General features: G+C 32.2%; 1 protein-coding gene across 1 annotated transcript; it reads left to right on the forward strand.

The window, feature by feature from the left end:
• The first annotated feature begins 1,203 nt into the window (after positions 1-1,203).
• On the forward strand, positions 1,204-22,788 carry LOC111718228 (proto-oncogene c-Rel). The gene is made up of 12 exons (XM_023493770.1): positions 1,204-1,282; positions 8,011-8,093; positions 10,123-10,233; positions 10,352-10,416; positions 13,811-13,875; positions 14,213-14,323; positions 15,286-15,350; positions 16,856-16,934; positions 17,678-17,766; positions 18,386-18,532; positions 19,895-21,499; positions 21,711-22,788. The coding sequence occupies exons 2-12, from the start codon at positions 8,055-8,057 to the stop codon at positions 21,816-21,818; spliced, it is 2,484 nt and encodes an 827-aa protein (XP_023349538.1). The 5' UTR covers positions 1,204-1,282; positions 8,011-8,054; the 3' UTR covers positions 21,819-22,788.
• Positions 22,789-24,059: the final 1,271 nt, after the last annotated feature.

Here is a 24,059-nt window from a genome sequence, read left to right on the forward strand (position 1 = left end):
TATAAGCCCTGCTTTGAACCTAAAGTGAGGGGCATGGATTAGTTAGAAAAATAAAAGATATAAACAGTCTCAGACCAATATGTTTTGAGTTATCTTAATTTGAAATAAAAAAAATTTAAACAGCCTCAATACTTTTTCAGTTATCTCCTAAAAACGTCAGGGAGGTCCCCGTTGGACCAGTGTTAAGGATGATAAACAATATTTTGTTCTCTCAAGTTTCACAAATATATTTGTAAGAGCAAATAAATATTATATTAGCATGTCTTTATGTATACATATCATGTTACAAATTATTTTCTTTCACCTTGAGTAGTGTTTTTTACGCGTCCTATATTAACCATCAAAAGATATAAGAGATTTGAAAAAACACAATATTTGTTTGTTGTTATATACTTAACCTTAAACAAGAAATACTATTCCAATAAATATCATATTTAGCAGTTTTTATACATTATACTTATCATGTTACCCATTATTTTATACTTTTTTATACTTACTTATTAAACATTCATTTATTTTTCTCGGAGTGACCTGATTCAAAAAGAACACATTAAAAAATCGTATTTGTGTGTGTTGTTTAATGTTTTAACACGCTATTTATAGAAAATGTTTAGCGAGAGTTAGAAGACATTAGATTTAATATTGGGAAAAAGTATAATAAATAATCTGGCTTTTTCTTAGACAAACTTGACAATGATAGAATAAATAAAACAGGTATAATAGTTTTTCTCTGATTTTCATCATTTTGTTGACTGAGAGTGATGTAGGTTTTTGGTTTTAGACGATTATGAAGGATCGTTTACCCCCTCTCCCCCTCCCCCCCCTCCACACCTTTACAAAGCTAGTAAAGGATATAAAAGGGTTATTTATAATATAAATCTTCACCCACAGTTTAAACTTAATAAATTTAAATTCAATTCTGGAAAAGAATAGAGAAAATAATATTCATTCAAAATTAAAGAGGAATTTTTCTGGCCTTTTTTAATGATATTGTTTCTGAGGGAATATATTCCCCTGTCCCCACTGCCTGCTTTCTAAGTATAAATTGTGACGTAGGCCTCGGGAAACCCAGGGAAAATATAGTTTACAAAAATATATTTACACAGTTGTAAAGTTAATAAAAATTTTTTAAATTTTCATGCTTTTTTCCAAAACAGTTGAAAATGCGGGAAAAAATAGAATTCCCCATGTTGGGGGAAAGCAGCAAAATGAAAAGGTAGTGCATGGAAGAAGAATTAAAGAAAGACATAGTTGAACTGCACATGAAAATAGTGAAGAAGAGGTGAATATAGAAATAGAAATTACACTGTTTTTCTCTCCATATATATCCCGATATAATGGCATTAAAAGTACTTTTAATGGTTATAATAGGGCAAAAAAACGGTGGTTTAGAAGTCAGATTTATTGCAGTAATCTGTTAAGAGCCTGTAAGCGTAATTTCAAATAACCATTCAAATAAAGGGTTTTTATAATAATTTTTATATCTTAAACAAATATTAATTTTTTAGATTTCCTTTTCTGTTTCTGTTGCAAAGAAACACATTGGTAATCATAAATATATAAAAAATCACAAATGAAATTAATCAATTTTCTTCATATTTATCTTGTTTTGCTGAAACAAAGGAATTGAGTTTTTGTCACAAAAGTTTGAAATATTAAAGGTCTACAACATAGGGATAAAAAGATATAGTAATTAGAAAATCAGAGTTTGCGGCAAAAACTCAATTCCTTTGAGCCGTTATCATTTGGAATTACGAGTCCTAATCGGAGAACAATATCCATATCTTTACTTCGGTACAGCTTGTACAATGTACACGAAATAAACTAAAGTATGTACAATACGTACTACTATTTGTTTCGTGTAAATAATTATAACGTAGGGTACAAATATACATATCTAAATTATTAGAATAATGGACTAGAATGCAAATGAAAAGGGATTACAATGAAATTGAAATGGAATTAGAATAAGATTCACAAGAAGGAATGAGCAATGAATGGGGTTAGAATGATAAATAAATGGGATTAGAATAAGAAAGAACGGGGATTTGAAAGAGAAAGCTATGGGATTAGAGTGAGAAAGAAAGGGGGTTAAAGGAAGAAATAGACAGGGGATACGAATACAATATAAAGAGTATTTAAATGAGAAAGAAAGGGGATTTGAAAGAGAAAGAAAGGGGATTTACATGAGAAAGCAATGGGATTAGGAGGAGATAGAAAGGGGATTGGAATCATATAGAAAGGAATTCATTACAATAAGACATAAATGGGATTAGAATGAGAAAGAACGGGGATAAGAATGAGAAAGAACGGGGATAAGAATGAGAAAGAAAGGTGATTATACAGAGAAAAAAATGGGATTAGAATGCGAAAGAATGGAATTAGAATTGTGGATTGGAACTGAAAGCAAATGGATTTTAAAATAGACAGAAAGTGGATTGCATTAAGATATAAATAGAATTAGAATGAAAAAGTAAAGAGGATTCGAATCAGATAGAATGGGGATTATAATAATTAGAATGGTTTAAAAATGGGATTAGAATGAGAAATAACGCGGGGATTAGAGAATGAGTAAGAAAGGGGATTAGAATAAGATAGAAAAATGGGTGGAAACAAATTTAACCCTATAAAGGCTAGGGGGTCTGAATATATGTATAGCCGGGGGGTGGGGGAGAGGCTTCAAAGCCCTCCCATTTTCCAATTTTCCCATTTCGCTGGAAACCCTAGTAATTTTTGTCCCTATAATGTGAATTTAAGCAACCCTATTTGGTTTCAGTCAAATAAACTAAATACAATGAAATTCTGAAATATAGAATTTAAAATTTAAACTCTTACATAAGTATACTTTATGTCAAGACCAGAATTACAGGTCAAATTTTATTTCAAATTAATGAAAAGTACAAATCAACTCTGTTGGCCAAAATGACAAAAACAAAATCAACAAAACATTCATATATATATACTAGCTGAAGGGCCCGGCGTTGCCCGAGAAAAAATTTGAAAAATTATTTAGAAAAAAATATCTTTTTTTAGCTAATATACAACATTTATATATTATACGAGGTTGTTTGTCTCCGATCAGAACTCATCTGTTGATGCTCTTAGATTAGTTTAAAGGGGAGTGGGTTGAAGTTGGGCGAGAAAAATTTCAAGTCAAAACTGGATTTCCAGTTTACAGTAAGAACCAGAAAACATTGAACGCAAGTTATGAAGAATAAATATTTGACCCGAAATATATATCTTTTTCTGTTTCAAACAGTTACATAAAATAAAAGAAATATGGCTAAAATTTCCAATTAAAATCATTTTAATAAAATATTTTTTTTTGTTTCTGAGAGTTTAAAATATTTAAAGTTCATGCAATTTTGAAATCCTAACATTTATCTGAGTCTACAACAACAAAATGTGTAAAACTGATGAATGCCCAGTTTGTACACTGACGTTAATGGTTTTAATGACAACAATGTTTTTGTCTAAACAAAAAATTTAAATTTGTTTAAATTTTCTGAGACGTAATTTATATACTTTGACTATCGCCTTAGACGTTTTAAGATACAAAAAATGTATACTTAATTATTTTTATATTGTTTCTATACTTATTCTTTGCCTGTTTGTTTATTTTGTATCCAATAAACGTCAAAGTCACTGAACGGATTGGGCAAACATTTGGTGTAGGCCCTCACATGCCCCCAGTACATTGGTTTATAAATGATTAACATTTCAAAAAACAAAATGATATTGTCATTAAGCCAAGTGATGTTAAATTTCAGTGAAAAATATATTGTTTTAGTTAATTCTAAAAAGTAATTTACAGCAAATTTGCACAAAATTAGAAAGATAATGTTCAGTTCTAAGGTATAATTGCATTTGATAGTAAATCGTGAACAACTGTCAAATGACCCTACTTCCTTAGAACAGAACTTTCATTCCTCTGTATAAGACTGTTAAACACCGTTTTCAAGTGTGGTGTCTCTGTAAAACTGAGTTTTGGATTTAGCGCGCCCAGAACCCTATTTAAAAGTTCTTTTGCTTTAGCTAAGAAATTATCTCATTCAAAAATATTAACATTATTATGCAAGTCATTTTTAACAAAAAACTTTGAAGAACAATTTCGTAAAATATTTAGTTTTTCAGTTTAAAGTAAAGCACGTGTAATTTCAAGTCAATGTCCGATTTACAACTGCACCCTTAAATGTTTGATCAAGTATGCATCAGATATCCATTTTTTGATTGTTTTAAACTGTATATTTTCATTTGCTTTTACTGTGCGAAAAAGAATTGCATAATTGTTTATGAGAATTAAACACTTTTTGAATCAGAAAAAACAAACAGTTTATTCTACATTTTTGATCAGAATAAGGTTTAAATTGTGGTACCGTTGTAAATCGGACATCGGTCTCATTGCATGGAGGATCGTTTGAAGTCTTACGCTAAAAATTCCACTAAATGTAGCACAATACAACTATATAATGTGTCACGTGTTCAGATGAAGAATTTAATATTTAAATCCTATTTTTAAATTCAATAGAAGTCTTTTGCTCACGTTAAATATTTTACAGGTCTTCTATTTCGAATAAACTATTTCAATTTTGATTTTTACCAAGCTTGCGAGTAAAAGCTTATTTTAACGTTAACTGGCAAACTTATAATTTTAAAAAGCTTGTTTGATGTCAAAACAAAAATAGAAAAGTCTTCTTCCACCCTAGTATGATTAGTAGTAATACTGTCCATTTGATATCGCCGCTAAATTTCTTTATTTTTCTCCTATTGGTGGATTTTTTTAAAGATAGATAGATAGAATGATGATCGATAGATAGCACTGAAGACACATTGAAACCTAATTAGATAATCATTTTTAAAAAAATTAGTATGTTCCTCTATTATCATCGTTGTTTTATAATTTAATGTTAATTATTTTTTTATTTATAAAAAAATTTAGATTTTTTGTTTGTTTTCGGGGCCCTTGGTTAAATGCTTCATTGTTTTGACATAAACCACTGTAGCAAAGTTTGGTCGCTGAAAGTACAAGGATAGTCTCTGGGCCAGGACCAGCAATTTCTTTCTGAAATTGCTGGTTTTATGTGTTAGCAAAGCTCTATATTTCATAATGAAAAATTTGGCCGCTCTTGACAAAAATTATGTTTTTATTTCAATTATACACTTGTAAAAAATAACTTAGTAATATAAAACAAATTAAAAAATGAAAGTCATCTATGACGAAATCAACGGTTTATCAATTACAAGAAAAACAATAATTAACAATAAAAATATTTTCTGAAAAAGGATGACAAGCCTCGGACAAACAACATGCACGCTAAACCATGTCATAAGCATGCCAGATTAAATGCGGGCATGTCACAGCAGACTAACCCATGTCATGTCATGTCAACCCAAACCCAAGCATGTCATGCAGTGGGCTAAACATTTTATTACACGCAAAACTAAACCCGGGCATGTGATGCAGCGGGGGTTAAACATTTTATTACACTCCAAACTAAACCCGCGCATGTCATGCCGCGGGCTAAACATTTTATTATATGCCAAACTAAACCCGGGCATTAATTATGTTAACGATCGTTAACGAAGGGTCTTCGTTAACTATTGGTAACGAAGGGTTGTCGTTAACGATCGTTAACGAAACGACGAACTTTATAAAAACGGTCGTTTTTGGAAAAAACAATCATTTTTGAAAAAAAATACACACAACTTTATTGAATGTCGTCTTACATATGAAGTTGAAAAGTTGTGTGGGAGCTAAAACTTCTTGATATTTTCTTCAAAACTACTTAATGATAAGAACAGATGCCTTTCAGGTTCATTTCCTCTCTTCGTTAACGATCGTTAACGAAGGGTTTCAGTTTTTTGAAAAATGACCGTTTTGTTATGAAAACGACCACGAAAAATCGAAACCACGATTTTTATAAAAAAAACGGTCGTTTTAAAAACGACCATTTTTAAAAAACGAACTTTTTAAGATAACGATCGTTTTTAAAAACGATCGTTGCGTTTTCGATTTTTTGTCGTCGTTTTCATAACGAAACGGTCGTTTTTAAAAAATACTGAAAACGATAACATCCCTAGTCATGGCACGCCAGATAAACTTGAGCATGACACAGCAGGCTAAAACATACCATAGCACGCCAGATTAAGCCTAGGTTGTCTACCTATCAGCCTTAATGACTGAACTGTACAAATACAATTGTTTAAACTAATAAATGATTTAAGGAGATTATAGCCTAACCCATAATATAATAGTTAAAACTGCAGTGTACGCTCTCTATGTAGTTTCCAGTCGATGTATTAGTAAAGGATCAGCTTACATTATCACTCTTTACAATATAACCTCGTTGTTTAAAGTCATACTAAACCAGACTCAATGAAAAGTGGTATAGGCTTATTTCGAATTGAATTCGATGGTTATCGCTTTTAATCTTTCTGCTATCTGTTGCGCCTATAAGGTTAAACTCGACTCATACATAGAACGTAGCGTCCATACAAATTCACAAAGTTACATTTTCCACTCAGATTGTATATCATTCATTTGTATAGAGGCTACACTCTTCGGTATGAGTCATGATTAACCATTTGATAACCCTAATACACCCCTTTCATTTTCGCGAATACTCCCTTTAAAGTAGAGTATTTGTATACGAGTATTTACCTGTAAACTCGTACAGCAAAAAACAAAATCTAACATTTTATTTGTAATTTCAAACCTACCGAAATCTTGTTAGAGATCATGAACAAAATAGAGTTTGTGATGAAACCCTCATACATTAAACATTCTTTTAGTAATTTCTCACATACTATGTTCGTAAGTTCTTAATTCTTTTAGTTGTTATATTTTATACAGGGTTACCCAAAAAGGAAAAGACTTCAGAGACGACTGCAGAAATTTATACTATCTAAGTCCGATTTTAAGAATTTGAGCCGCGTCTCAAATCGGCCAAAAACCGGTTTCAATTGAATACAACATTAAATATATTTTTAAAACCAGCCGTATTTGAGGCGCGTTCCAAATTTAAGCCACGGGTCAAGTTCTTTAAATTCAGCCTCTGTTTCCTTAAATTAATGCAACTCTAAATTTGATCCTTTCTTTGTCCTATTAATAAAAAAAGGCTTTATTTAACCCTATTCCCGCTGGGGGGGGGTCAATTTGACCCCCCCCCCCTGTAGTTTTTTTTTTACATAACTAAAAAAGTATTGGTCAGAGGTTGTTGAAATTTTCTGACTTTTCCTATATACCCAAAGCACTCCCTTTAGGCCTAAAACCGGGCTTTAATACTAACTGCCTGAGTCCTCAGGCACACTGCCTGAATGACTGCTTTTTCCTGTAACAAACTAAATCTTTGTTTTGACCCACTTTCACTTGTCAGATTTTGATAAAATTTAGCTTTTTGGAAAGCCTATGACATAAGGAAACGGATTACACAAGTTTTGCGAAAAAAAATTGCAAATTTTTTGCAAACAACCTGTCAAAGGAAATTTGCACTTTTTTAGTTTTTCTTGATTAAAAATCAGGTTATTTAAAATTTTGCAAAACTTTTTGCATATTTGAAATGGCATGGTCAAGGGCTTTTCAAAAATGTAAAATATATCATTTTTTGGACAATTTTTTTTTTGCAAACATTTTTACTATATAACTAGATTTTGCAATAAAAAATTCAATTTTTGCAAATTTGCAATTTTTTTTGCAGATTCTAAAAGTAGAGCACAAGAGCTTTCCGACCCCCCCCCAGCGTATCCTGGTTTTCAAGTACCCCAGAAGGGATAGGGTTAAGGACTTCATTCGACTTTGGAATCATCAAATTTAAAGAGATTCTGGTCGTCTTTGCAGTCTCATCCTTTGTGATTAACCCTGTATTTAAGGAACAAAGTGTTTCTGTGTCTACATTTCTAATTATCTAATTATCATTTTGTTAGGACATTTTCTAAAATTAATTTCGAACATTTTCTCAAAATTAAATTCAGACGTTTTTTCAAATTAATTTCAAATTAATTTTGTTCTAGAAGTGCGAACTAGTGAGTCAATGTTGAGGATTAATCTGTAGAAGATGGAGACGATCAAACTCAAAAAATCTGCTTATGTTGAGGTAAACTACTTGCCATTTACAGGCCTGCATGCCCGATTCACAACACTGTCAACAAAAGCTCTATCCGATCAAGAATGAATCAAATATTCTTGTTATTCCAGCCAAAAATGACGTATTTCTCATCGTGTGTTCCCTTTTAAAAATTACCACAAAGAAGTTGTCCGGAAAATTTACGTTAATACAATCGACCTTTCATTGTTTTAATTTCAACATCAGAGAAACAATTAAATTGTTATAATTTGTATAAATAATTTCTCTTTTTTAAATATCGTCCATATTCCCTTCCATCGATGTTATTTCAATATCAGAAAGACTTGAGAAAGACTTGAGAAAGACTTAAGAAAGACTTGAGAAAGACTTGAGAAAGACTTGAGAAAGACTTGAGAAAGACTTGAGAAAGACTTGAGAAAGACTTGAGAAAGACTTGAGAAAGATTTGAGAAAGACTTGAGAAAGACTTGGGAAAGACTTGAGAAAGACTTGGGAAGGACTTGAGAAAGACTTGAGAAAAACTTGAGAAAGACTTGAAAATGATAAAGGCTTGAGAAAGACTTGAGAAAGACTAACCAGTTATGTTTGTTAAAGTAAATTTATTTTCTTGAAATGATAAAGAGCCAGAAATAGACATTTACTTAGGGGGACTAGAGACCTTATTTAAAATGACCTCCTTTTTAATACTTGCACGCCCAAATTTCAACGGAACCTATAAACCTGTATTTGAGTAACAATAAGGAAGATATTGTTGTCCATCTAAAAAAATCTTAAATTCTTGAACCATGGTATTGTTGTGAACCCAACATTTTACTCTATAATTGCTGAGCCATTTGAACTTATATTTGCTGGGCCCTCAACCTGGTTATCTGAAAAATAAGCTCAATTAATTTATGAATTGGTCTGTTTGTCTAATTCAAATTTAATTGAACCTAACTATTCTTTTCTGATTGTTAATCAATTTATAGACTGATTTTTTGACTGAGTAATAAATATTAAATTGTACACTGATTGATAGATTGATTCCTTGGTTGACTTACCGAAAAATTGATTGATTAATGATTAATTAATTTGTTGACAATTTTAGTGATAAACTGATTGAGTGATTGATTTATTGAAATTTTTACAAAATAATTTAATGATTTGTTGATTGAAGGATTGATTGACTAGATGGATTGACTTCTTGTTTAATTGGCTGTATTACTGATTGATTCATTTGTTGACTATTTACTGATTCACTGTTTAATTAATTCATCAGTTGATTGATTAATTAATTAATTGAATGAATGATGGATTTGTTTGAAGGTGGTTGAGCAACCTGCATGGAAATGATTAAGGTTCAGATATGAATGTGAAGGGGCGAAGTTCTTGCTCATTTACAATCTGCTTGACTGATTAATTGATTTATTGGTTAATCACGGCTGGGGGGGGGGAGTTGTTTTCCAACCTCCCCTTTTTTCGAAATAATTTAAAAACGGCTTACATAATTGTAAACTTAAACTTCTTAACTTTTCATAGTTGTGAACAAATTTTGTTTTTATGCATAGGATAGGGTGGAGGACAGTCAAAAGGCGAGTCGGTGTTTGAAAAAAGCAGATATGCGTAATAACATTTTTTCAATAAGCAATTGGACTAAACTATATAGATTTTTAAAGCCCTTGAAAAATGGATGTAATATTATGTGTCACATGTTAAATTTGTCAAAAGTAAAACTAATGATTTATATACATTTTTCCGACACACTTTTTCAACTTTGTTTTATATCCTCCCTGGCAACCAATTAAATGATAAAGGTCTCTTTATTTAATGAACAGGCTTTGAAAAGTTGGACTAAGGACATGTTTCACACTCCCCTTAAACCTTAAAGGGTAAAATCATTTAAAAACTTTAAGGTTAAAACCAGCCTATATTAGACAAAAATAGCCCAGCCAGGACAGGGTTAAGGTCAAAATAACAATGTGAGGGTCGAAGTTGATTGGTTGATTGATTGATTGATTTATTTGGGAAGTTGATAAATTGATTGATCTATTTGTTCGTAGGTGGTTGAGCAACCAGCAGGGAAAGGATTAAGGTTCAGATATGAATGTGAGGGGAGAAGTGCCGGAAGCATTCCAGGTACAGTACAGTACAGTACAGTACAGTACAGTACAGTACAGTACAGTACAGTACAGTACAGTACAGTACAGTACAGTACAGTACAGTACAGAATAATAATAATGATAATAATAATAATAATAATAATAATAATAATAATAACAATGTTAATAGGTTGTTGGTTATAAAGGAAGAGCTGTAGTTGTCGTATCTTGTGTTTCTGCAGAAGTTCCCTACAGGTCAAATAATAATATTTAAATTAGTAATCTCTGCTTGATTCTTTATATGTCTAATCATTACTCATGAATCCTCAGAACGATTTTCCTATGATTATTGGGGATATTGTTAGATTCTTGACAATGTTCTTAAAATTATTGGTTGACTAGGTTGACTCTTAAGAAAAAAACTTTTTTTCAGGAAAAGCTCGGTTTCCAAGCTATAAGCAAATTAGTTAATTTTTTTGCTATAAATATATGTTTCTTCAAGCTAAATCCATGCAAAAATCCTTCCTGCTATTATAAATTTTTATTTGAAAGGGAATAAATGCATATGGTGCGGACTTTAAAATTATGTAATTTAAAGACGACTGTTAGACACAATTTTTGATTTTAAAAAGTTGAATAAACATGAAATACAGCGATTGTGCAGAGTAAACATACCAATTTCTCATAATTGGTTGATTTTCATGAGGTTACAGAAAACATTGTTTGCTCTATGAAAACATTAAGTACACAAAGATTTTTTTTACGTTAAAATGACATAAAAAGTGTTTAATTCTTATAATTTGTTTTCTGTCGTATCTTGAAAATAAATGTACGTTCATTCTTTATCAGAAAAAGGTTTTAAGGTTACCGTTATGAATATAACATACCACTTTATCAATCATGAAAACCCACTTGAAATTGCAACAGCAATCCCTTTAAAGACTGTAAAAGATCAAAGCACTTGCAGGAAATCGATTTGTTCGTAAAATTTTGAAACTATAGAAACTATATCTATCTTTGATAATATCTGATATCTCATATCTGATAAGTAAAACATAGATTAATTTTCCATTTTCTTTGTTAGGCTTTTGAGTTAGATTGAACAAACCTTTCTCTCGGAGAAACAAGAAATTCATTTTCTCAAAAATCTTAAATATTTTTAAAATTTGAAATATATTTTTCCGACGTGTTTCTGAAATGCAACGGTCAATGCCGGGCACTTTGGCTTGTAAGTAATTCTTGTAATTCTTCAGATATCAGCCAATTTTTTTTTTACCCTTTTTAAGATTTTTAAAACTGAAGCGCAAGCGTAAAAAGTAAAGATATTTTTCAGCAGTACAACAATTTCTTCCTTGGATTTTAGAATTAATTTTCTTAAACCCCTCGTTGAAGATTAGAGCACACTCTCTTTCTAATTCCCAGATTAGTTTTAGAGAATAATAATTTAAATACTAGATTATGAGTGGGAGTAGGATTAAATCATGAATAATCTAAATTTTGATTAATTTTTCTCTTTTCCTTCTCTTAATATTTCCTTGTGGAACAAATCTGAGAATAAATCTTAATATTGAATGTACTATCAAAGACCCCTTTACATCGGAGACCCCTTTACATCGGAGACACCTTTATATTGGAGACCCTTCATATTGGAGACCTCTTTACATTGGAAACCTCTTTATATTGGAGACTCCTTTACATCGGAGACCCTTTTACATTGGAGACCCCTTTACATTACATTGGAGACCCCTTTACATTGGAGACCCCTTTACATCGGAGACCCTTTACATTGAAGACCCCTTTACATTGGAGACACCTTTACATTGGAGACACCTTTACATTAGAGACCCCTTTACGGTACCAGTACAAACGTCGGACGCACAAACGTCGGACGCCACAAACGTCGGACAGTACAAACGTCGGACGCACAAACGTCGGACCAGTACAAACGTCGGACCAGTACAAACGTCGGACTAGTACAAACGTCGGACTGGTACAAACGTCGGACCAGTACAAACGTCGGACGGGTACATTTATAAGAAAAAACGTCGGACTTGGTGGATTTTGAATGGACCATTGTTTAAAAAATTTCAAACTATGAATTCTACAAGATCATACAGTTTAATCCATATATTTTTGCAACCCGCTGTTGTAGACCTTAGATATTTCAAACAAAGAATTCTACAATTCTTTAACTACTTGTTTTTCTATTTCACGTACTCTTTTCTTCAAAAGATCCCAGGAAACTGATAATCTCGTCCTTCTCATTTTTTATAACTGCTCCTTCAGGACAAGAATTGTTTTTCCTTTGAATGCATTGGTAATAGTTTTTGTTGGTTTCTTCTTTGTAACCCTGTATTCAAACTGATTTGAATCAAGTAGGTGCCGTCCCCCCTCCTTGACCTCAATATAGTTAGCAGTCTCCTCGTCCATGTATCCAGACTTTGTGGATTATGAATTTTTAACAATAAAAAATTGGGAATTTTTTTGAGATAAAATTTCGAATTTACAATAATTTTAATCTAAAAAATTCAAATATATTTTTTCCTCCTTGGTCCGACGTTTTTCCTTATAAATGTACCCGTCCGACGTTTGTACTGATCCGACGTTTGTACCAGTCCGACGTTTGTACTGGTCCGATGTTTGTACTGGTCCGACGTTTGTACTGGTCCGACGTTTGTACTGTCCGACGTTTGTAAGTCTTATGTTTGTACCGTCCGACGTTTGTGGGTCCGGCGTTTGTACTGGAACCCCCTGTACATTGGAGACACCTTTACATTGGAGACACCTTTACATTGGAGACACCTTTACATTGGAAACACCTTTACATTGTAGACACCTTTACATTGGAGACACCTTTACATTGGAGACCCTTCATATTGGAAATCCCTTTACATTGGGGACCCCTTTACATTGGAGACCCCTTTACATTGGAGAATCCTTTACATTGGAGACCACTTTACATTGTAGAATCCTTTACATAGGAGACCCCTTTACATTGGAGACCCCTTTACATCGGAGACCACTTTACATTAAAGACACCTTTAAATTGGAGACTCCTTTATATTAGAGACCCCTAACTTTGGAGACCCCTTTACATTGGAGACCCCTTTACATTGGAGACCCTTTACATTAGAGAACCCTTTATTCTGAAGACCTCTTTAAATTGGAGACACCTTTACAATGGAGACCCCTTTATATTGGAGACCCCTTTACTTTAGAGACCCCTTTACATTGGAGACCCCTTTACAATGGAGACCCCTTTATATTGGAGACCCCTTTACATTGGCGATTCCTTTACATTGGAGACACCTTTATATTGGAGACCCCTTTACATTGGCGACCCCTTTACATTGGAGACACCTTTACATCGGAGACCCCTAACTTTGGAGACCCCTTTACATTGGAGACACCTTTAAATTGGAGACCCCTTTATATTGGAGACCACTTTACATTAGAGACCCCTTTAAATTGGAGACCCCTTTATATTAGATACCCCTTTACTCTGGAGACCCCTTTACATTGGAGACCCCTTTACATTAGAGACCCCTTTACATTGGAGACCCCTTTATATTGGAGACCTCTTTACGTTTGAGACCCCTTTACAAATAAATAATATGTTTAACTATTATATATGTCTTATTCTATACAGGCCCCATCCCCACAACCTGGTTGGAAAGGAAGGATGTAAGAAAGGAGTTTGCACATTGGAATTAGGTATATCTCTTTATCTATCTATCTATCTAACTATCTCTCTATCTATCTATCTATCTATATTTCTATCTATCTATCTATCTATATATCTATCTATATATTTATCTATATATCTATCTATCTATCTATCTACTATCTATCTACTATCTACTATCTACTATCTACTATCTACTATCTACTATCTATCTATATATTTATCTATATATCTATCTATCTATCTATCTACTATCTATCTATCTACTATCTACTATCTACTATCTACTATCTACTATCTACTATCCATCTATCTACTATCTATCTATCTACTATATATCTATCTACTATATATCTATCTATCAAGGTGCGGATATGACCTGTAGTTTCCCCTCCCTAGGGATCCAATGCGTGAAGAAAAAAGATATTGAAGAGTCTCTAAACCTTCGTCAACAGATTCGAGTAGATCCATTTCAAAGTAAGAATCATTCAGATCTTAAATTATCTTTTTAAGGTTTTTGTTAAAAAAAATGATATTCTTCCTGTGTCCGAATTTAAGGAATTTAAGCTGCGTCTCAAATCACCCAAAAACCGGTTTCAATTGAGCGTCGGCTTAAATTTTATTACAATTCTAAGTGAAACCAACCATATTTGAGCCGCGGTTTAAATTTAAGCCGCTGCTCAAACTCTTTCAATTCGGCCTCTGTTTACATTCCAAAAGATTACCAGCAAATTCAATCTAAAAGAAAAGAGGACTGTAAGCGTGTATTTAAGTGACCCCCCCTGCAAAGAAGGCAATGCCCGATTTACAACGGTACCCTTGAAAGAGGGAGGGGTGGATGTTCTCAGAATTTTGGAATTGCTCCCAGGGTTTCGGAGATAAATGTGAAAATTTATCCGACCTTTTATGAAAAGTCCTTTAAAAGGGTACTTTAAAACCGAAAATTGAAAAAAGTTCTCTTCTTTCCCTTCTTTACTGTTTAATTCTTCAGATATCTACAGGAAAAAAACCTCAAATTTCAGTCCAAGTAGCCTGTTGCGATCATATAGTTCCAACTCAAATATAATATTCTAAACATTTGATGTTTCTGAAAGATTAAACTGGCTTAGTAATACAAATCTAAGGTTTACACCATCGGATTGAAAAGCTGTAGGAATTAGAAAAAATAAAAATAAAACTGAACAAAATAAGAAGGTCAAATTCACGCGACTTTAATTGTACGACTTTGTGACCTTTTAGCTATTCTAGTTTTATGAGGAAAGCAATTTAATCCGTTAATATGTTATGAAATTTAGAAGATTTTGGTTCTTCTTATAGAAGTTTTAAAGAAAACGATAATATAAGATTTCTACCTCTCAACGTGTAAATTACTTTAGTTTAACGTAAAATAAGTTTTCAGCTTTTCAATTTTAATAAATTATAATTTGTTTATTTTTCAGCCGGATTTACTCATAAAACCAACCCAGCAGCTGTGGATTTAAACTGTGTTCGACTTGCTTTTCAGGTATTCAAAGAAACTTTTTATATATTTATTATTTTATTCAAAACTAGCATTGCCCAGGTTTCTCAAAGTTAATCCCGCCGTTTACCCGCACTTCGTCGTATATTACGTTTTTAGCTATTTTTCAAACCCACTCATCTGAGCTAAGCGCATTCTTGTGGTTCTCCAAAGTTCCCCAACCAACATTTAAGGCAAATCAGTCCAGGGGTTCCTGAGTTATGATCGGACAAACAAACACCCAGATAAACAGAGATTACAACTTTATATATATATATAGATTTATAAGCTATTCCACGTTAGAGTTGCGCCACACATAGATTAGTTATTTCCAGACTGCTTGGAAATTTTGCGCCAATTTTTAAAACTTGATCGACTTTAAAGTGTTGCAACGCTTTGCCCTTGATTACTTACTTCTACTTTTTGGTAGCGCTAGACATGTGAATTTTAGAACTTATAAACAGGTGTATTTGCTTTAGTTTAAAAGTAATTGGCAACCCTCTCATCAATTAATGGCCTGAGAGTGTGCAACCTTTGCATGACCTCCATTAATGATTCATGAAAGGTCATCTTGTTTTTTTGCTTTTACATTGTAAAAAGTCATAATTTTAACAATTGTCAGAAGTCTTCCAATTCAGAAAATAGAAAAGATCAACTCAATAATTGACTGAGAAAAGCCACTTTTTAGTCACCAGTCACAATAATATTTTTGTTAAATTGTTAGTCGTAATGTAAGTCTAAGCCACACTTGTTCAAAAATGTTTTGAATTTTTTTGAAAACCAATTATTTTTGAATCTAGAAGTCTAAAAATAAATACTAGTTCTACGAAAACTCTAATAGAACTCTGCATTCAATTTTATTCTACATTTAATCCTTGCTTACACAGAATATTTAAACGGAGAGCCTTTATTGACTAAATAAGAACTAGAATGAATGTTATAGAAAAGTAAAATTAGGAATTGAAAGGATTAATTAGCTGATCCGGATTGTATGAATAATGTTCCAATGCATGGGAGACTGTTGGCCCTTCCCCCCTCATGCTATCATTTTAAGTTTTCTTGAATACACATTTAGAATTGAAAATATTGCTAATATTTTTAGTTTTCTTGAATACACATATTTAGAATTTAAAATATTGCTAATATTTTTAGTTTTCTTGAATACACACATTAAGCATTGAAAATTTTGCTAATATTTTAAGTTTTTTTGAATACACATTTAGAATTGAAAATATTGCTAATATTTTTAGTTTTCTTGAAAACACATATTAGAATTTAAAATTTGCTAATATTTTTGCATGTTTGATTTTTAAAAGATTTTCAAAAATGAATAACTTGTCATATAGAGCACCACTTTTGTTTTTTCACATTTTTCGCTAAAAAATATTTGCAACTTTATTGCAGATGATTAAAGTTCCCTTGGGCTTTCTAAAATGTTTGAATGTAACAGATTTGCATATCACAGTCGTAAAAATGAGAAAAATGAATAAGACTTATCCGGGCTTTTAAAGGTCTTTCTGGAAGGAAATGATGCTGGAGCCTTTACCTTTGCACTCAAACCTGTAGTGTCAGATCCTATTTATGATAAAAGTAAGTTCAAATAAAATACAAAATAAATTTTGTTTTTAAATATCGGTTCTTGTTCCATCTATTTTAAAATAGTCATTGAAAGGAATTCGTCTTTGCCGCAAAGTCATATTTTCTAATCTTTTTATCTTTGCAACCTGATGGTGTAAACATTTGATATTTTAAACATTGACTATAGTGTTATTCTACAGAATTCATAGTAAAATATCAAAGGTGGTCTACAATATCGATTAACAGTTTGCTAAGATATAGGATTTTATAAACCTGAGTTTGTGGCAAAAACTCAATTCCTTTGATGCTCTTTGTTGAATGTGCAGTATATATTTTCTTATTTGTTGGTCCAATGTACGGGACGTGTTTAGTGTAAGTGCATAATTCACTATAAAACTGTGTTTAATGAACATGTCGCAAAAAGTATTAAATAGTTTGGTCTTTATATAGATCTGTTGGGGGTAAGATGGTTTTATTTGCGACCCTTCATTAAAAAAATTGTGTAAAATATGGCTGGCAATGTCCAATTCACAACGGTACCCTTGTAACCTTTATCTTATCAATAATGTGGAGATATTGTCGTTTTTTTAGTTTTAAAAGTGTTGACTTCTGATAATTCTTAACAGCGCAAGTCACATATATGTAGAAAAATGTAAATATTTATACTTGATAATATCGAGCTTTGCCATCTTTGCATGGAGGGTTACTTGAAATTACACCAACAGTCCCTGTAAACCTGACACTGCTGTGTTTAGAGTCTAAGTGTGATCTGACGATTTGTCGGTTAACAGAGACCTCAGCATCAGTAGCAGGAGGGAAGGAAATCTTGCTCTTCTGTGATAAGGTTTAATTTTATTTTGATAAGTCATTTCTCTTAGAGCCCTCCACCCTTCCGACCCAACCTAAGCTCAGCAAAAGTCTGCAACTGAACAAAAGTATTTTGTAAAAAACCACTCCGATATAGTTATAAAATATTTTTTTAAAACGAATAATGTTGTTTTATTCAGAACCAAATAAAATATTAAAATAAAAAAGTTTTCGTTTAATTTTATCAACCCGGACAGACTAAACACATAAAAAATTCATTCAGCCAGTGGAAAGTTCTTTTCTACATTAAGACAAATTAAATAAATGTAGATGATAGGTGCAAATGAGATTGAAATAAAAAAGTTCCGTTAACAAGCTGTAAAAACCGTTAATTTTGAAATAACAGCGACTTTCGTTAATTTTGAAACAAAAAATAAACTTTATGTAGTTTGATATTTTTGAATTTTGTCTTCAAATTTTCACGCGCGCAAATGCCGCTACTAGATTTGAGATCATTAATGAATGGTAACTTAGTAAATAAAAATTACCTGAAAAATATATTTTTTTAACAACTAAAGATTAAAAAAAAGTCTGAACGTGCCCACTTGACCAGTCCTATTCAAAACTCTCTTTTTCTTATCTATATGTGTATCTAGGTTACTAAGGATGATATACAAGTAAGGTTCTATGAGGAGAGCAGCAATGATTCTTTTACCTGGGAGGGTTTTGGAGATTTTCAGCCTGCGGATGTTCACAAACAATATGGGATATGCTTCAAAACTCCTAAATATCATAATATTGAGGTAAATAATGATATAATGCAGGAAGGAGTATATCTATACTTTAACAGTCCCTTATATATAGATATACATATATCTATTTATTCCCTTTAAGAGATTAAATGAACGGGTAGTACGCACACAACCTGGATAGAAGAAAAATCTCTAGAAGCTTTGGGGCCAGTGTAACTAAACAACCATAATTGATATCAAACAACTATAAAACAATGGCGCGTTATCATAACTGTATTGATGATATAAATGAATCCTTGCCAGATAATTGTATGGCTAGTGATGTAAGTGACGTAGATGATCAGCCGTTGATCTCTAAAGATACCACAGAGATAATTAAGGCTCCTTATAATCCTTATAATTGTATAGATCCTGTAGAGATCATAACTGCTCTAGACTTGGATGATGACCGTGATAAACATGGTAATAATCACCCTGCTTTGACTGCTTATGAGATATCTGAGGAGTCTGGAGATGAAGGACTTCAGGACAGAGAAGGGCGGTCAAGGAGTAGATCATGATGAGACTCCAGATCATGTGGAAGAGATGGACGAGTTTACAGAGGTCTGGAACAATCTAGGATTAAGGGTGGATGGAGGATGTATAAGAGAGGTGATCTAGAACTGGAAAAAGATCAAGAGTAGGATAGAAGTGATTTGGCAGGAGCTCCGCGTGGTAATCATAGAAGCCTTCAAGGAACATAGGAGGAGACGAAGCGGAAGGATGCGTTAGCCTTGGTGACATACATGAGCTTGGTGATGGAACAGAGGAGTGAATCTGCTGGCCATTAAGGTTGAATTCCCCCCAGAAGAACTATACATTAAGATATTAATAAATAAATCATGATCTACTTACTTAATATGCTTTAATAAGAGGAATATTAGTTATATGAGATACACAAAATCATGTTCATATTAAATATATCTCGGAATATACAATAAAAAGAAAAGGATTTATTTTATTTAAGGCAGCTTATTCCTGTTAGTTGATACTTAAAAGTATTTTTATAAAGTTGTTTTCTAAATGTGCATATTAAAACATTTAACAACTTTTCAGCCATAATTCTGTTCCTGAGAATCTAACATAGATCTTCTATTACCTGTAAAAAACTTCTTTAGAAAAACACTTTTAATGATCAACTATTAATAAAAAACTGCGCCTTAACAGAATTTTTAGATTTGTTAAAATTATCTTTTTAAGTGTTAATAAGAACTTAATGTTTAAAAAGAGAATATGACAATGCTGAACTTCTAATGAAGTTTGTTTGATGTGAATGTGCATTTGAAGTTAAATATATTATTCAAGTTTTCTCTACCATGTGTCATATGAATATGGCTTGTTTAGATGAAACATTAATTCTAACCCTATATTTAGATTGAGACACCAGTTAAAGTATTGCTGCAGCTTCGAAGACCTTCCGATGGGGCTGTGTCTGAGCCCAGATCTTTTGAATTTCTTCCTCTTGACGCTGGTCGATCATATTGGTCTGCTAAAAGATTGAAAACCAACTATACTGTTTTTAACCAAATACTTAACGTTGACCAGGCAATTCAAGCAGAAGAGCTGAGGCATAAGTCTCCTACTCAAAGAGTAGAGTTTCCTGTTAGTCCTGGATTAGCACATTTGGGGCTAAACCTTCAATACCCTGGGATTTCAGAAACTAGTCCTAGACCATTTGACGCTGATGATATCAAAGTTGAACCAATTACAGCAGGTTACAGGCAGCATCTGAATCCTGTGGCAATGCCAGGATCTGGAAGCCACCGGTTGTCCCAGCCAGGTTTGATGTCAGTATCTTCTTCTTTAAATTCACCATCCTCCTCATTAGTATCTCCAACAACAACATCAAATAGAGATTCCGCCCCAGAAGTGCCGGTCCGTTCTCCATTAAAGTCTCATTTATTACACCAGCCGCAGATACCAAGTATACCAAGTCGACAACCAAGGCCAATGTCAGATTTGTCGCTTTTATCAGACTTTACTCAATGTGACAATGCTTCCATAGTGACCAGGCAGTCTGTAAATGAAATTCTAAGCCTTGCCGAAGGATCTATTGCATCTGGAGATAATATAAACTTGGACAATATGAGTATTGACTTTTATTTCCAGGAGCAGGGACTTATCAAGCTGGAGGAACCATCTCCCGTGAAGGTAGCACCAGCTCTGAGAAAAATATCTGTTGACTATATGGGCTCCATGAGTTCTGTTGCAACAGTCAGGGAAAACAAGGCACAGTCAGTACAGCCTATTGAAGAGCCTAGCTCTAGTAACATAGTAGAGGATATTGATATGAACCAGATCTATGATGATGTTATGCAATGTGTTTACGATGATGTCGACGTCAAGTATGATGATCTACCAATGATGGATGTCAATGGCCCGCCTGTACCCCCAGTTCGGAAGAGAGGCTTGAGTGTGGATAGAGGAGTTCAAAGTATAGATAAACCACTTCCAACTGCCCCCAAACCTCCATCAATTATAACCATTCTTAGTGAAAAGAAGAATGAACTGCTGAAGGAAAGGGAAAAGGAACAAGAAAGAAAAAGGCAAATTGAAGAACAAAAAAGAAAAGAAAAAGAAATTCTTGATGAACAAAAACGGAGGGAAAAAGAGGAAAAAGAGCTAAAAAGAAATGAGGAACGGGAAAGAAAACGCATTGAAGAGGAAGAACGAAAACAGAAAAAGAAGAAAGAGGAAGAAGAAAAAAGATTAAAAAGTCCAGAGTCAGAATCAGAAAAACTTAATCAATCCCTTTTTCAGCGACTTTTCCAAAGAACTCAGTCAAAATTGGAGGATGAGGAAAAATCCAATGATCTTGATTTACCGCCTCCAGTCCCAGCTCATGCCTCCAATTCAAACCTAGAACCCTCTGAATCCTCCGAAAGCCAGGAACCCTCGGAACGAAAGCAAGAAAACGGTGTTCCATCCCCACTCATTTTTGATTCTGATCTTTCAGACATTGAAAACTTTATTTCTCAGGTAAACTGATTATTTTTTTATAATAAAATGAATCAACACTTTTTGATTTTTGATGATTTGGTCTCAATCAATTTTCTAATTTTTTCCACTTTTTAATATTCTTTTTTAATATTCATAGTTTGTTATGATAAAAGAACGGTAGTTTAGAACAATTAATTTAACTGTTTCAGAATTAAGATTCAACAGGTGCAATATCAATTAAATATTTTAGGCTGGAGACCTGCAGCGGCTTGACTCTATGGTAAATGAGTTTACAAACCAATTTCCAACCGAGAACAACAGCAGTGAAGATATAAAGCTGGTTGTTCCATCATTTTAATTCTAAATTCGGATATTTTGATTGAATGATTTTAATTCAATCTATGGTAAACGATAGTTCATTTTACGCACAGACCGGATGGATTTTGTCTGCGCTTTTCCGTATTCATATAGACTATATCAGTGCAATTTGAAACTATTTAAAACGTTATTTTCTCCACACTCGTGGCAAAAGCATTTTTAAATTTTACCATAGTTTTTTTAAAAGAAATTTGCAAAACCTTTCTATAATAACGCCAGAGATATCTTATTTTAAGAAAATAGAATGCTATATATATATATATTTATTAAACAGCTCAACTTGAACATGCTTTTTTTCTCCATTTACATATTTCAAAATTTATCTCTTCAATTTAACAGAAAGGAAAACCAGGGTTAAATTCTCAGCTAGAAACAAGCACAGGGCTCCTAGGGGAAGCCAATTTTCTTTCAAAAATGCCCAATTCAACGCAGAATTCTGCATTTTTCGCGAAAATTGATTTTGCACAAGTAAGTATAATTAACGATGCGCTATTCCGCATAAAACAAGAGTTTTTGGCCGAGGGGGGGGGGGGGTGTTGAAGATTAAAAAAAGTGGAGATAAAGTCAAAAAATTCATTTTATTTAAAATATATTTTTATAGAATTTACCTGATCCTAACTATAACCGTCCATTTTGTCAAATTGTTGCACAATCACGTATTTGAAAATGGAAAAATCTTCGTGCTTAAACAGTTTAAAAGCAAATTACTAAAAATATACTATTTTTATTCTACATTTTGTTATTAAATAAGCTAAAATAAAATCACATGAATTCATTTTTTTCAGATTTGCTTTTATTTTGCAGCATAACACATCTTTAAAATATAATTTGTATAAAAATAGTTTAACTCTTAATTAATGTAAAAAAGAAAACATTTTTTAACTATTAGCCTATTTTTATTGCGTGAATGTACATTATATTGCTAACTATTAATGCAGTATTCAATATTTTTTGGACGCAATATACAAAATTTTACTAATTGTTAAAATTAAAAATATTGAGAATTTTTTTATCTAATTTTTGTGACGAAGATAGTTGAGATTATTTAATATTTGACAACATTTTGAATTTGCAAACATTTGTTCTGTGATGTTAAGTAATTTTGATCAAAATGGTCTTAATTCTGGACAAACGTTCGTAATTTTGACCAAAAATTTGTAACTTTTAACAAATGCTCATTATTTTGAACATATTGTTCGAATTTTTTAACAAAATGTTCGTTATTTTGAACAAAAATTTGTGATTTTGAACAAAATGTTCGTTATTTTGAACAAAATGTTCTTAATTTTGAACAAATTGGTCGTAATTTTGAACAAAATGGTCATAATTTTGAATAAAATGTTTGTAATTTTGAACCAAAATGTTCGTAATTTTGAAAAAAAAATCTTAATTTTAAACAAAATGTTCATAATTTTGAAGAAAATAAATTTTATTCGCACAAAATGTTCCTAATGTTGATCAAATTACTGGTAATTAAAAAAAAAAAAAAAAATTTGTAACTTTGAAATGCTGATAGTGAGTGCGATTTTGCGAACAGATTTGTTTTTCTCACAATCAATGTAGTGCCAAAACTTTATTTCTTTTGCAAATATATTAAAACAATGCTAATTATTTGAGGGCTGCTGTTGGTTTGAATCTCACAGAAATTATGATTAAGTGTACTTTACATATACAGTGAGAACCAGAAAATAGTAGAATTTATGTCTATTTCTCATTTACATTTATTTAAAATACTTTCAAGGGTTTTGTAATTTTCAACTAAATTATTTCTCAAAACTGCCTTTTGCATTTTGGAGATGTTTTTATAAAGTATAATTAATGAAAACGACATTTAATCCACATCTACCTAGTTCTCATTGTAAACTGTACACCACATGTAACATTTATACATCTATGCACTGAAATGTATTTTATGAACATTTAAGATTATAACATAAATGTAGTTTAAAATCTATAATAAAAATAAATTATTAAAATCAAAGGAACTCAAAGCGAAATTTCAAATATGACGATGCCCGATTTACAAGGGTAGCCTTAATTAAAAGCTTTGTCTGATCAATTATAAATTAGATATCCGTGTTTTTGTTTCTTTAAACTGGTTATTTTATCCCGCGGTTTTTCTTCAAAAGTGGTTTGCACATTTTTCGCTTATAAGAATCAATATTGGAATTATCTGAATTAAATTCACTTTTAGAGTTTAAAAAAACGACATTAATTTCCA

This window comes from Eurytemora carolleeae, unplaced genomic scaffold, assembly GCF_000591075.1.
Source record: "Eurytemora carolleeae unplaced genomic scaffold, Eaff_2.0 scaffold407, whole genome shotgun sequence".
Classification (NCBI taxonomy): domain Eukaryota; kingdom Metazoa; phylum Arthropoda; class Copepoda; order Calanoida; family Temoridae; genus Eurytemora; species Eurytemora carolleeae.

What these genes read in the sequence shown, in the direction of transcription:
- LOC111718228 (XM_023493770.1), top strand. Translation starts at nt 8,055, where the DNA reads ATGGAGACGATCAAACTCAAAAAATCTGCTTATGTTGAG. An exon ending in AAAAATCTGCTTATGTTGAG is followed by an intron (nt 8,094 to 10,122) that starts GTAAACTACTTG and finishes ATTTGTTCGTAG; the next exon opens with GTGGTTGAGCAACCAGCAGG. An exon ending in GTGTTCGACTTGCTTTTCAG is followed by an intron (nt 15,351 to 16,855) that starts GTATTCAAAGAA and finishes GGGCTTTTAAAG; the next exon opens with GTCTTTCTGGAAGGAAATGA.